This window comes from Corvus kubaryi, unplaced genomic scaffold (assembly GCF_017639235.1).
Source record: "Corvus kubaryi isolate FWS band 111438036 unplaced genomic scaffold, C.kubaryi_AGA036_p1.0 36967, whole genome shotgun sequence".
Lineage (NCBI taxonomy): Eukaryota > Metazoa > Chordata > Aves > Passeriformes > Corvidae > Corvus > Corvus kubaryi.
This window is the reverse complement of record NW_024580996.1, coordinates 102,396-111,226: the sequence shown is the minus strand read 5'-3', so window position 1 is coordinate 111,226 and position 8,831 is coordinate 102,396. Positions and strand designations below refer to the sequence as shown.

The following is an 8,831-nucleotide window of genomic DNA, read 5'->3' as shown; positions in this document are numbered from 1 at the left end:
CCCTCTCCCTTTCGTACCTCAGAGTTTCTCTTTGTCTCCTTCCATCAGCTTCAGCCTCACGAATTTCACGTCTCTCCCGTGTCTCTCTCTGGCTGATGGTGGCCTCCTCTTCCTCTATTTCCTGTGTCCGGCGGCCGTGGCGCTCAGATCCCTTCAGCTCCAGCTCCAGCTCCTGTTCCCGATCCACCCTCCTCTCTCTCATTCTCCCTTTTCTTCTGGGATCGTCTCTTTCTTCCCTGTCCAGCTCCTCCTGGATCTCCCTTTCCCTTTCCGCCGATTCCAGTTCCCGTTCCCGCTTTGTTCTCTGTCCGTAGCCGCGTTCCACTGGCTCCGCTCTCTCACACTCCCCGAGGTCGATCTCTAACGGTTCCTCCAGGAATGTCTGATGTGGCCGCCTGGACTCCGGACATTCCGGCTCAGCTGCCCGGCGGCTTCTCCCTTCCAGCTCTCTTTGTTCCAGCTCACGCCGGCGGTGGCGGCTCCTCTCTTCCCGCAGCGATTCGGGTTCCCGTGGCCGGTTGTCACCTCCTCCATCAGCTCCTCGTGGCTGCTGGGTTCTTTCATCACTCCCCAGATCCTGGCGGCTCCACCGGTCCGGCCGTGGTTGGGGTTCACGGCGTTGCCTGCCGATCCTCACGTCTGCCGGTTCTTCCTCCTGGAACCCCTCCCGATCTCTCCTCTCTCCTCGTCTGTCCGGCTCCGGGGGCTGCCGCCTTCTCCGGCTCTCCCGCTGCTCACACGGCTCTTGGCTCCGTTCCTGGTATTCCTGAGGGATCGGCTCCCCCGGCTCCCTGCTTGGTTCCGCGTCGCTCCTGCTCCGTGTGCGACGTTCCTGCTGATCCCTCCTTGTTCCCTTTGAGATTTCCATCTCCCCGACCCTGGGGTCTCGTTGCAGCTCAACTTCACGGGGCCGGTCACGATTCCTCTCCCGGGTTTCTTGTTCCTCCTCCTCCTGGAGCTGCCGGTGGTTCCCTCTGCTCCCGATTTCTGGCTCCCGGAGGGATTTTGCACCAGTCGGGACCTTTGTCCTCTGCACCAGGAACGGTGCCCTCGGCAGGAACCAGAAGCAGCACTTGGCCACCCGGAACACCAAGAGGAGGAACTCGTTAAAATCGATGTCCCCGTCCCCGTCCCACTCCAGGAACTGCAGGATCTTCTCGATGGTCTGAGGGTCGTGTGGCTTCTGCAGGGAAAAAACACGGGGGGAAAAAGGGGGATTTTTGTCTTCCTGACCCTTGTGGGAGAAATGAAGAAATGGGAAGAATCGCAGGAATTCTCCTTCCTTCTCTCACAATTTCACTTTTAGAGCTCAGCACCAGCTGAGCTCTGGGAATTTGTTCTCCATTTTCCTGGTTGTTCCCTGGCTGCAGCTGAGCAGCTCTTTCCTTTTTGGGATTTCTCCTTCCACAGGATAAATTCCCTTCCTATCCAGGAAGGAAAACCCACACCTCCCCCAGTTCATTCCCTGGCTTTTGCTCATTTTTTCATGGCAAAATGGGTTGGAAGAGTTGTGGGAGCAGTTGTAGAATCCCAGGATCCCTGAGGTGGGAAAAGAACTCCAAGATCATCGAGTCCAATCTGGGACCAATCACCCGCTCCAACATCCAGGGATCCCTCGGACACCTCCAGGGATCCCTCGGACACCTCCAGGGATGGCCACTCCAACCCTCCCTGGGCAGCCCTTCCCAAGGCCTGGCCGCCCTTTCCAGGAGGGATTTTCCCAAATATCCACCCTGAGCCTCCCCTGGCACAGCTCGAGGCCGTTCCCTCTTGTGCTGGCCCCGTTCCCTGCGATCAGATCCCAAATCCCCCCTGGAAGAGCCCAAATTCCCCCTGGATCCCCCTTTTCTCTGGGATGAGCCCCCCCTGCTCCCTCAGGACTCTCCATTCCCTTCTCCGGCACAAAGGAACCCGACTGTGGCTCCCCTTTGGTGGAACCCTCCCCATCCCATTTCCAGAGGAGATTTTGCCGTTCCCACATCCCAACCCTTTCCCGCAGTGCTCACCACGAGGGCATCTGCGAACTCCCTCTGGATGAGCTCCCTCATCGTCCCGCGGCTGAGGCCGGAGCCGTCCCCATCTCCCCGGGCGTGTTGCTGGAAGACGCTGATGATGGTGGCGATGCTGTCCAAGAACGGGGACATCCTCCTGCAGATGCGAGTGAGCCTGGAAAGGACAGGAGCAGACCAAGGGACGGGGGATTTCCTTGGGAAGAGGGAGGAGAATTCCCGGGGTCGGGCTGGCTCCACATCCCCGGAGAGCTGGGAACACATTCCAGGGTTTTAGTGGGATGGGGAGTGGCCTCCGGCTTCCCCACTGACGTGTTTGGGTGACGTTGGAGCGGGAATGATGATGGGGATGCGGTGATGGATGGTGGGGACGGAGCCGCCGGTGGTGACTCAAGAGGTGCCCCAAGATCCTGCCCCGTGGGGTTACCCCATGGAATATTGCCTTGGAATGGACCCTAAGGATCACCCAAACCAACCCCTCTGCTGTCCAGGAACCCCTGGGCGGTCTCTAAGGTCTTCCTGGAGCTTCTCCTCTCCGGGTGAGCCCTTCCAGCTCTCCCAGCCTTTCCCCAGCCCTTGGAGCATCTCCATGGCTTCCCCTGGCCTCATTCCAGCACCTCCTGATGTTTCCTGATGTCATCCGTCCCTGTGATCCCGGTGAGAGGAGCTTTAACCCAGCCCGAGACAAGATCTGGGGGCAGAGACCTCAAAAGCTCCTCCTGGAAACCTCCAAAGCCTCCTCCTTCCCTCCTTGCTTCCCTGTGGGATCCCCAAGCCTCTTATCGGGAACATCCGTGCCCCATCTGATCCCGGGAAGCTGCGCCGTGCCCGCCTTCCCGCCTCCGGAACGTGCCCGGGCACACGAGCTCTCCGTGCCCCACGGAAACCCCGGGACTTCCATGGAAAAGGAGCCATTTCTCCAATGGCTTCAAACTCCAGCCAGGAGCTGACCCCGCACCCAAGGAAGTCCCCAAACTTCTCCACACGGAAAACCCAACCCAAGCCAACAATTCCAACAGGGAGAGACCCCTCCATATTCCCAAAGAGCACCGGGAACGACTCTCCCATCCACCAGGAATCCCAGAGGAACACCAACATTGCCAACAGAGGGAATATTCCCGAGGGAGCCACTCACCCAAGTCACCGGCGGGATGGAGCGGGATTCCTGGGAAGCTGTGCGGAGCGAGGGGAGGACCGGGCTGCTTTTATAGGGTCCCCGTTGGGGTTGGAGAGGAGCCACCCTCTGTGGACGTTGTCCTGATTCATCCTCGGCCAAGCCCAGTCCCAAACGGGTTATTTGGCTTTATCAACCCTTCCCTATCATTTTCACCCCGAAATAGCAGCGGCACTTCAGGCCGGTTCCGCCTAATCCTGGAAAATCCTGGCTGGAAAATCCTTTGATGGTCGAGTTTGGGACTTTTGGGGTAAATCTGGAAGGGCTCCAGAGCGTAAAGGGAGGGTGGAGTTGAATGTAAATATTTGTGTGGTGGGTGGGATTTTGTGTCGTTAAGGCACGCGAAGCCACATAAAAATAGGGATTCATATTTACATTAAATTAATGAAATTAATGAAATGAAAACAATTAAATTAAACGAATCAAACAAATCAAATTAATGAATTCAATACATTAAAATGAAAATTTAAGTGCTGATGGTAACAGAGCTCAGGATGAGCAGATCGGGGTCAGCCGAGATCTTTATGATCCACAAAATTGGTCCCACAATTTTGGTCCACAGGGGATTTTTGTCTCTTTTTTTGCGCATTTCCTTTGGAATTTCGAGCCTGAGGTCGCTGGGGTTTGGATCAGGCAAAGGGAAAAAGATTTTGGCACTAAAATCTGGGTGAGATGCCCAAATCCTCCTGATTTTGCATTCGTGGGACATCCTTGTAGAGTTTTATTCTTATTTTTGCTTCTTATTAATGAGACTTTTGGCCATATTATCCAAGTACGAATAAACAAACTAACCCCAACCATTTTCAAATGATGAAATGAATTTTTCAAGGGATTTTTGAACAAGGAAATTTTAATTAATTCATGCCTTTTTCCTTGAGAAAAATCATGATGGAACTTCCAATATTAATTGGGCAATTTTAATTTCAACTTTCCTTGATTTTAATTAAAAATAAAAGCAGAAGCCTCTGCTGAGAGGTCGATTAATGTTGGATTTCCTTCGGCTGCCCTCGGGCTGTAATTACCTCCCAATCTTCCTCTTTTTTTTTTTAATTGAATCTTCCAACAGCAAATTAATGAACGATTCCTTTCTTCCCCAGGAACTCTTGGAGGAAATCAGGAATATTCCAGAGCCTGGATTTTGGGGCTTGGAGGGGGGACGAGGTGACGGGGCCATCACGGAGCAGGAACTCGTCCCGCAGCCTTCGGAGAGTGGCTCATCCTGGGTGTAGGAGCCCAATTAATTACGGCTGGTGACACCCTGGGGACACTCAGCCCAGGGATGCTCCCCAACATTCATTTTCGGGCTTTTTTTTTTTTTTGGGGGGATTAAATTACGCCGGGTGCAAATTAGGCCCCACCTGGGTGATAATGACACCCTTGGGATGCTGTAATTTTGGGGTGGATTTGGGGTGATTATGCAAATGAGGGGGGGTTTGGTGGCCTGTAACTGTCTGGAGTCCCCACCCCAAGGGCCGGGGCCGTGCGGGAGCCTCGGGAATCCTCCTTGGAAAAGGTCCCTCACCTCGGGAGAGCTTTCCTGGGATTTCCTGACACTCCCAGGACGAGGCTCCTGGCACGTCCTGGCAGAACTGAACCCCCTTTTCCAGCTGGGTTTTCCCCAAAAAAGCTTTTCCTGAGTCCCCATGAGCAGAATCCCCCCCGTCCTTTGGGATGGATCCAAAGGAACTTGGGCAGGAGGGTGAGGAAGGGGATTCTCCCCCTCTGCTCTGCTCTGGTGGGATCCCACCGGGAATTCTGTGCCCAGTTCTGGTGTCCCCAAAATAAAAGGGATGTGGAATTGTTGGAGCAAGGCCAGAGGAGGCCATAAAGTGCATCCAAGGGGCTGGAGAAGCTTCCCTATGGATCCAGGCTGGGAACGTTGGGAATGTTGAACCTTTGGAGACCCCACAGCACCTCCAGGATCTTCAGGGGCTCCGAGAAGCTGGAGAGGGACTTTTCCTGAGGAACTGCAGGGACAGGACACAGGGAATGGGGTCAGGGTGACAGAAGGGGAATTCGGGTGGGATTTTGGGAAGGAATTGTTCCCTGTGAGGGCCTGGCCCGGGTTATTCCATGGATTCCTCGTCCCTGGAAGTGTCCTCCAGGCCAGCCTGGAGCCACCTGGGATGGTGGGAGGTGTCCCTGCTCATGGAAATGGAGGTTTTTGACGTCCCTTCCAACCCAAACCAGTCCAGAATTCCATGATTCCTCCCCAAATCCGTGCCCACTCCCATCTCTGTCTGGGATAACCAAACTGATGCTGGTACAAAGCAAAATCCCATTGGACCAACCTCAAACCGAGATGGTTTTTAATGGAATTTCCTGGAAAACTCTCGAATTTTCTGGAAAACATCCAGAAACGCTTTGAGGAATATTTTAGGTGAAACAAGGCAGGGGATGATGGAATTCCCGACCCTCCCCTCGCGTGTCCACAGCTGAGACCCCTCCGAACTCATCCCTGCTCCGAAATTCCACCCCTTTGGGCCCCATCCAGGGAATTTTGGCAGCGGCACGCTTGGAACCCCAAATCCTTTTGGGATGACGGGAGCTCCGGGGCCGGTTTCTGGTTTGGGGTTTCTGATTCAGCGCTGAGGCAGTTGTGGGATTCGGGGCCGTCTCCGAGGGTGACGTCGGATGTGCCACCGAGGGCTCCGTGTCCTGCGTGTCACCGACCTCAGGCGAGGCGTGGGGACGTCGGTCAGGCCCCGACGGCGCTGATAGGGGACAAGAGAGGCATCGGGATGGGGACAAACAGGATGAGCAACGCTCTCCGTGCGGGATGAGGAGTCCTGGTGGTCCCAACCCCGTCATGAGCCCCGCTGACCTCATCCCACTGCCCATCCCCTGGCATCGATCCACGTCCCGGCTGGAAAAGTGTCCCAGGACCTGGACAGGCCGAGCTGAACTGAGGGTGGGACAACTTCTCCTGTCCCAGGTGGCTCCAACCTGGCCTGGGACTGTCCCAGGGATGGGGAATCCATGGAATCACCTGGGCCGGGGAAGGATTTATCCCAAATATCCCATCCAAAGCAGCCCAGGGAATCCTGGAATGGTTTGGGTTGGAAGGACCTTGAAGATCCTTAAAAGTCCAAGGGACACCTGCCACCATCCCGGGGGGCTCCAGCCTGGCCTGGGACTGTCCCAGGGATGGGGAATCCATGGAATCACCTGGGCCAGGGAAGGATTTATCCCAAATATCCCATCCAAAGCAGCCCAGGGAATGGTGGCGAATTGAGGTGGGATATTGGGAAGGAATTGTTCCCCGTGAGGGTGTTTGCCTTTCTCGTTAATGAGGAATTTCTCTGGAATTAATTCCTGATCCTTCACAGCCGGCCCTGCCCGTGGACGCCTCTGGCAGGAATGGGGCAGGAAAGATTATTTTGGTTATTTTGGTAATTTTGGGGTATTTTTACCACCCTGGGATTGGGGTTCAGGCGATGCCGGAGCCACGCCCGGGGCTGGGAACGGGTTTGGTGAGAGGAGGGTGGGAAGGGAGAGGAAACAAAGGGAGAGGAATGAGGATGTTGGGATGGGAACCGTGCCTGGTCCGGGGGGCTGGAGCGGGTCCAGGGATGGGAGCGGGGCTGGAGCAGCAGGAGAAGGGAATGGAGAGTCCTGAGGGAGCTGGGGGGACTCATCCCAGAGAAAAGGGGGATCCAGGGGGAATTTGGGGCTCTTCCAGGGGGGATTTGGGATCTGATCGCAGGGAACGGGGCCAGCACAAGAGGGAACGGCCTCGAGCTGTGCCAGGGGAGGCTCAGGGTGGATATTTGGGAAAATCCCTCCTGGAAAGGGCGGCCAGGCCTTGGGAGGGGCTGCCCAGGGAGGCTTGGAGCGGCCATCCCTGGAGGATCCTTGGAGGGATCCCTGGAGGTTCCTCTGGGTGCCCAAGGGGGGATCGATCCCAGCTTGGACTCGCTGATCCTGGAGCTCTTTCCCAACCCGGAGGCTCCTGGAATTCTCCTGGATCCGGCATCGAGCAGCGAAATCTTCTCCCACAGTGCCACCAAGTGGCACCGGGAGCGGGACTGGCATCCCCGGGAATGTCCCGGAGCCCACGCGCGGATTTGGGATTTGGGATTTGGGATGGGGCCGGGGGAGCTGCCGCCACCCCTTCAGCACGAGGGGAAACTGAGGCAGGCGGGGGAAAAGGGCTGGAATTCCTCGAGCGGCTCCCACTGCCCTGGGTGGGGTCGCTGGACTGGGAGCCACTGGGAGAACTGGGAGCGCCCCCCCAGCCCTAAATGGCTCAGGAAGGTCGATTTTATATTTTTTTACTATTTAATATATCTAATCTATTTAATCTATTTAATCTATTAAATAGATGTTATATGTTTTGTATATTTATATTTTAATATATTTTATATATTTATATATTTTATATATTTATATTTTTATATATTTTCTATATTTTATATATTTTTATATTTTATGTATTTTATGTATTTTATTTTTAATATATTTTTTATATTTAATATAGTTTATAAATTCTATAGATTTTATAGATTTTATAGATTTTTAAATATTTTATTCTTTTTTAAAAAATTTTTCTTTTGGGGGTTTTTATTTATTATTATTACAGCTTTTAACCATGTTTTTTGACCGTTTTATCCATATTAGCGCCAGTTTTATCCCTATTTTTGCAGGTTTTATCCATGTTTTCCCTTTCCCAACATTCCTTTGCCATTTTTCCATTTCCTCCCCTCTTCCCTGCTGAGAGCTGCGGGAATTCACCCCAAATTCCGCCTTTTCTTCCTCTTTTTGCCTCATCCCGACGCAGATTCCCAAACTTTCCCATTCCGCAGGGAGTTTCATCCCCCCATCTCCGTGATTATCAGGAATTAAATAATTGGAATAAAATCCTTCCTTTTTTCCCCGAGCTCTTCCCGCTGTCCCTAATTCCCGGTGATGTTAAGAAGTATCAAAAATTCCCCTAATCCCGCTTTTTTTTCCATGTTAATGAGGTTATTTTGCATATTCCTGCCGGGATAATTGAATTCCGGGGCTCCCCTCGGATTCTCCGGATTTGAATAATCCCACAATTCACATCAGGGAATCCTATCCCGGCTCCCAGCGAGGCTTTTGAGGATCCTTTCCTTGCTTTGAGACGCTTTTTAATAAATCCAAGGATCATGAATGATAATTAGGGAGGAATTAATTAAACCCTTTCCGTGCGTTCCGACCCCCAAACTCACAGATCCCTTGGATTATCCCGATCCTTCCCCGATCCTCCTGGCGAGGGCAGGATTTTTCCGTGCTCCCTTTTGATCATTTTCCCATTCCTTGGGAGGTTTGAATCCCGATTCCTCGGGAGGTTTGAATCCCAAATCTTCGGGATCTTTTCCCCCAATTCCTCGGGAGGTTTGAATTCCATTCCTCGGGATCTTTCCCCCAATTCCTCGGGATCTTTTCCTCCAATTCCTCGGGATCTTTTCCCCTCAATTCCTTGGGATCTTTTCCCCCAATTCCTTGGGATCTTTCCCCCAATTCCTCGGGATCTTTCGCCCAATTCCTCGGGATCTTTTCCCCCAGTTCCTCGGGATCTTTTCCCTCAATTCCTCGGGATCTTTTCCCCTCAATTCCTTGGGATCTTTCCCCCAGTTCCTCGGGATCTTTTCCCTCAATTCCTCGGGATCTTTCCCCCAATT

The 8,831-nt window shown here is 53.3% G+C and overlaps 1 protein-coding gene across 1 annotated transcript in view; it reads right to left on the bottom strand.

Moving 5' to 3' along the window:
• LOC121660836 (neurofilament heavy polypeptide-like) overlaps positions 1-8,831 on the bottom strand; it is an 11,026-nt gene that overhangs the window by 1,602 nt on the left and 593 nt on the right. Inside the window, exons 3-5 of the mRNA XM_042020354.1 lie at positions 8,064-8,078; positions 612-618; positions 1-9 (exon numbers count right to left, since the gene is read on the bottom strand). The exon at positions 1-9 is cut by the window's left edge and continues 1,602 nt beyond it. Of these exons, the coding sequence (XP_041876288.1) occupies positions 1-9; positions 612-618; positions 8,064-8,078 (31 nt within the window). The remainder of the gene's footprint in view (positions 10-611; positions 619-8,063; positions 8,079-8,831) is intronic.